General features: G+C 36.3%; 1 protein-coding gene across 1 annotated transcript in view; it reads left to right on the top strand.

Moving 5' to 3' along the window:
* Positions 1 to 363: 363 nt before the first annotated feature.
* Positions 364 to 6,000, top strand: part of wol (Dolichyl-phosphate beta-glucosyltransferase wollknaeuel) — a 172,075-nt gene continuing 166,438 nt past the window's right edge. Inside the window, exon 1 of the mRNA XM_090412410.1 lies at positions 364 to 677. Within this exon, the coding sequence (XP_090268536.1) occupies positions 612 to 677 (66 nt within the window). The 5' untranslated portion in view covers positions 364 to 611. The remainder of the gene's footprint in view (positions 678 to 6,000) is intronic.

Raw genomic sequence — 6,000 nt, 5'->3', positions numbered from 1 at the left:
TCTTGTTTATTGGTGGCATGAAGTGACTTGTATTAGTTCCATGTTTGATCTCCTGAGGAGTGGTGCTAGCTTATGTAACCTCTTGTTCATTCTGTCCCTGCCATGTAATGTACGACCGGTTTACAACCTTTCGTGGGTGAGATTAAGAGAATTACATTTTTAATCAATAAAATATGCTTTTAGCACCTCATACAAAATATATCATGTGCAATGAAAACATAAAATTATTCTCATTTAAGTATTTAACTTTCTTATCTATTTTTTCTAAGAAATAAAAATAAAATACGGTATTCCCTCCCCTCTCCCTTCATACACACACACATACTCTTTTTTTAAGCCAAAAAATACCTAGGTGAAGCAAGATTTTGTAAGCCTGAAGCAATCATTCAAATCTTGAGGTCTTGACTAGTATCTATCGAGTGCGGGTTTGTTTATTGTTATGGAGCATTAAATGTAATGCAGTATGCCGAATTTTGAAGCGGTACTAGTTGTTTAAATATAATGAATAGAAAAGTTTAATTAATTCATGTGATTATTTGGACTCCTGTACAAGCTCTATATGCTTTACGTTTTTCCAGATTTCTTCACAGTGCGTGTGGAATACTCGAAATATGGAATCATGGATTTGTGATTTGACAATTAAACTTTCTTGTTTTGTTGTAATAGCAGTCATATTGGTAAGAGATCGATAGTTTGCCTCGTTTCGAATCGTAGCTGTAACTAGTGTATACTACGCGGTTATTTTGAGATGTGCAGTCTGTATCAGGTACATTCGCCCATAGCGCGCAGAAAATTTTTTGGTGTAGTTTAGTGCCACGTTGGCGTTTTCAGCTGGACTCGCATTTTTAAATTCCTCTTGCAAGGTATTTAATCTCAATAGCTGAAAACGATGTCTTTTCAGATGAACGTGATGCAATAAGCATTTGAAAATTACAGCAATAGCTTACAAAGTTACCAAATAATACTCAGGATAACAAAGAAAAGCAAAATCAAGAATAGTACAGTCCTCTTCATCTGTAACAGCACATCGGAAAGAATATTCTCATAAACATCGAAAATTATAACTTTTTTTTTTTTTGGCTTTATCCTTAAAAAAAAAAAAAAAGTTTTGTATTTTCTCGCTTAATTGTTTACCAGTCATGCAAAGTGGGAGAGATATTTATGAATTTTTGATAAGAATATCACTGTGCAATGATTTTGACAGACAGTCACAAGCATTAGATTAGCATTCACAAGTGCAAAGTTATGCAGTTTGGGCCAAAATATTACATATTCAATATTATATTGATAATTTTACTACAAGTAGTTCATGAAACTGGAAATGTAGGAGTTATAGTAGACAAGATGTTTAAAGTCAAGCTACTGCTTCTGAATTCTTAGGTGCAAATCCAGGCAATCAGAGATGAGGAGGGATAGTATACATACATTAAAGTTTATTTTATTTTTTTTTTATTTTAAATTCATTAGAGGTGAAGTGGGATGAGAATGGGCCATTCCTAGGATCAGAATGAGTTAACATGTATGAATGAGGTATAGGTTTTTCTCACGTTGGGCAGTCAAGTGAAATAAGATCCTAGCAAGAGAAAAATGCTGTAGTGAATATATTCAAAGAAAGGTATAGGATTGAAAGGAGCCAATCCATTAATAAGATAGAATCCCTCGAGGTACCTGTTTTCAGCAATATATATGTTATTTGCTCTTTAATTGTTTGTCAACAAAGTGTTGATTCATTCTCGCACATCAATCAAAAAATATATATATTAAAAAAAAAAAGAATGCCAAAACATTCAAGTACAGTATTAATAAGAATTATCCTGTTTGTAGAAGCAACTAGATATGAGGTTAGGAATCTTTCATAGGTGGAATTCATATTAATAAAATAAAATAAAAAGCAAACAAATGAACACATAACTCTGCTACTTTCATTCCTGTTAATAGCTAACATTCTTTTGCCTTAGTATTATTTTAGTTGTGTGTGTAAATCAACCCTAGCCATGAGAGGACTCAAAGACTTATGCCAGTGCCATGTGTAGGCAAGTGGAATCTTAATGTGTTTCTTGAAGAGAATTAGTTCAGGGAGTTTGAAGATGAACTATGTACAGATGTTGACCAACAACTGCCTGTCTTAATGGAATGATAGTAGTCAGTTCAGTGGAGCAGCATCCATAGAAATATTTATAGAAAAGACAATGTAGAAATAGATCATCTATGGGAAAGTGATTGGTGAGGGATGGGGAATCATTTATTAAGCAAAGAGATCTCTTTTGGATACAATCAGGCATTCTGCAAAATTATTTTGAAGTCAGGTGGATTCAGAATTTGTAAAGTGCTAAGAATTGAGCAGAAGAGAAATATTTCTTATAACAGAAAATAATACCATGGTTTTTAGAGCCTATGGATAGATATGTGAAATGGTAGAATCCGAGGAGAGAAAGCTGCTTTTGATTAGCAAGCAGAACATTAAAAATGTCAGGGAGAGTGAAGCATTCTTCTGAGAAAAGACAAGGTTGTTTTGATGTAAAGATAATCCAGTGAATATCCTTTGACAGGATTCCACATGGAATTCTAATCAGTAAATTGCAACATATGGGAATGGACATAGGGTTGGTGAGATGGATAGGAGGGTGGTTGACGGAGAGATATCAGAGAGTGGTTTACTCGGGAGTAGAGTCCACAAGACGGCCTGTGACTAGTGGTGTGCCACAAGGATCTGTTCTTGGACCACTGCTGTTTAATTTGTTCATAAATGATATAGGAAATGATCTGAGAGGAACAATTCATTTGTTTGCAGATGATGCGAAGTTGGGTAGGGCAATAGTGAATGCAGATGACGTCAAAATTTTGCAGGATGATTTGGATAGATTGGAGGTCTGGGCTAAGGAGAATGGATGTCAGTTTGATGTGGCAAAATGTAAGGTTATGCATTTTGGGGTGAAAAGATTGGCGGCAGTTTACTGCATTGGTGGAACCGTGCTCCAGGAAATTGATGAGGCACGAGATTTAGGAGTGTTGGTAGATAAGGAATTGAAATTTAGGGGACACATTGCAAAAGTGACCAAAACAGCTCATCAAATCACTTGGTTGCTGAAGAATACGATGACAAGCAGAGACAAGCAGGTTATTGTTCCTCTGTATCGAGCCTTGATAAGACCCCATCTAGACTACTGTGCTCAGATTTGGTCACCTAGGTTTCTTCTTGATGGGGAGGAGGTGGAGAGGATCCAGAGGCGAGTGACCAAGATGATAGCAGGTCTGTGGAATGAACCGTATGAGAACAGGTTGAGGATTTGTGGGTTGCAAAAATTGGTTGATAGGCGGAGGAGGGGAGATATGATTGAGACATTCAAATTACTGAAGGGTTTCTATAAAATTAATTCAGAAGATATTTTTGAGAACAGGGCTGGTTGTGGGAGGACTAGGGGACATCCATGGAAACTAGGCAAAAGTATGGTTAGTAAGGGTGTTAGAGCTGGGTTCTTTACTTTTAGAGTGGTGAATGAATGGAATGGGCTGCCAGAGTCTGTGGTGGATGCTGTGACAGTGAATGAGTTTAAGGCGAATGTTGATAGATACTGTATGAATGTCAAATAGTTGTGATGAATATGATTTGGGGCCTCCCTCGATGAGTCCAATGACTCCCTGGAGTTGCCCGTAATAATAGTAATAGTAATAATAGTAATAACATTCACTGGATTATCTTTACCATGCTTGAGAATGGTAAAAAAGTTATATTTAAGGCATTATAGAAGATCTTGAAGCTTGAGTCATTTGAGAACTACAAGATTTTGTGAATATAGTGTGCTACCATCAGCAAAGCTATGAATAGAGCTGGACGTTAATGAGAGAAGATCTTCATTGTGTAGGAGGAAGAGTGTAGGTGAAAGCACACAACTTAGGTACTTCTTTTTTTATTGATTCGTGTCAGAAGCAACATAGTTCAAGTACACATTAATTTACAAAAAAAATAACTGATTATATGTTGGAATTAAAAAGAAAAAAACAACAACACAATTTACATCATAAATACACTAAGTAAAGGTACATACACTAGAAAGTCCAGATTTTTTTTTTTCTGCCCAGAATTTTGCCAGATCACAAGCGTTAGGTGTCACATTTATCAAATCATAAGGGACATAACCTACAGTTCAAGAGGTGAGCCATAGTTTGCTCTTCCCCACATTCACATACAAATGATTCACATGAGAGTCCCAACTTTTTTACATTATCCTTTGATCTTCCATTGCCGCATTTGCAGCCTATTTAAAGCTTTCCAGATAGCCCAGTTTTCTCTGTGGCCTGGTGGGAGACTTTCAGATGGTACAACCCAATCTGTAAGGTGATTGTTTCTTGTCTTCCGTGAGGCTAGTCTTGATTTTTGGAGTGGTTCAGTAAGGCTTTTGGTTGTATGGAGAAAGCTTTTCCTGGATTTTAACTGTTGATGGGCAGTTTGATATTCAAATAGAGGATGGTCTGTAGACACGGATACCTTCAGCCTCTTATTTCTAGCTGCCATCTCACATCTAATATCTGGAGGTGCTATGCCAGCTAAACAATAGATTTTTTCACAAGTTGTCGGTCTCAAACAATCAGTAATGAGTCTACATGTCTCATTTCAGGCAACATCCACCTGTTTAGCATGGCAGGATCTATACCATACAGGGCACACATATTCTGCAGCCAAGTAACATAGAGCCAAGGCAGTGGTCCATATTATTTGAGCTTGTGTTCCCCAGGTAGTGCCGGATAGTTTCTGGAGAATACTATTCCTTGTAGTATTCTCTTACTTTTTACTTTATTTTTTTTTTACTTACTAGTTACTTTATGTTTTGTATTTATGGAGTGCCTTTCATAAGTGAGAGCACGGTCTAAAGTTACCCCTAAATATTTAGGTGTTGGACAATGATCTAAGTGAGTGCTCTCCCAAGTTATTTGTAGTTTCTTAGTTGCCTGTTTATTCTTTAAATGGAAAGCGCAGACTTGGGTTTTTATGGAATTAGATTTCAACTGGTTTTGCACTATAGTAATGGCTAAGTTCAATCAGTGCTTCAGAGAGCTTTTGTTCTACACTCTCAAAATGATCTGCCTGAGTGACAGTGGCACAATCATCAGCATAGATAAAACTTTTTGTATCTTTGGGGAGACGCTGGTCATTTGTCTAGATGTTAAAAAGCATCGGGGTAAGAACACTGACCTGAGGGGGGGGGGGCATTCCAATTCCTCCAACGACTACGTTGTCCTTGAAATTCAACAAAATATCTTTGATTCTGAAGAAGGCATCCTAGTTGAGTTACCTTATCTTTCGTCAATTTGTACATTTTACTTAACAAGATGTGGTGGTTTACTATGTCGTAAGCAGCAGTTAAGTCTATGAAAAACTACTGTTATTTTACAGTTCTCAAAACCATCCTCAGTATATTGTGTTAGGTGAAGAACTTGTGATGTACAATTTTTCTCAGCTCGAAAGCCAGCTTGTTCAGGAATTAGGAAGGGGATCAATTACCCTTGTTAGTTTTTCGAGGATCATTCACTCGAGAATCTTATATAGATGACACAATAGAGAAATAGGTCTATAATTTTTGGGATCGCTTCCATCTTTCCCTGGTTTGAGAACTGCAATAACTCTAACTCTTCTCCAAACTTTGGGTATTTTGCAGGTATCAATACAATTGTTTAATAAATTTAGCATCCAGTCTTTGGTTGCAGGACCAAATTCCTTGATTTGCTCAATACAAACTTCATCCAGGGATCAGAAAACCTGCTGCTTTTCCTTTTTTACAAATTTTAATTGCCCTATTAAGTTTTTCCATTGTAAAAGGTTTGGAAAAAATATTCATTTCTTTTCTATTATATTTGTTTAATGTAATTAATTAAAATTAATTTATTTTCTTTTTCTTTTCTTCTAGAGTCCTGTCTTTTGTATTCGAACCGGATTTATAGGTTTGCCACTTTTAAGAAGTTGGTGTGCTATTTGATTTGCTGAGACATTAGAATGTGTTGAAG

This window comes from Typopeltis vanoorti, chromosome 2 (genome assembly GCF_054136105.1).
Source record: "Typopeltis vanoorti isolate ZY-2024b chromosome 2, IOZ_Tvanoo_1.0, whole genome shotgun sequence".
Classification (NCBI taxonomy): Eukaryota; Metazoa; Arthropoda; class Arachnida; order Uropygi; family Thelyphonidae; genus Typopeltis; species Typopeltis vanoorti.
This window is presented reverse-complemented; position numbering and strand designations above follow the sequence as displayed.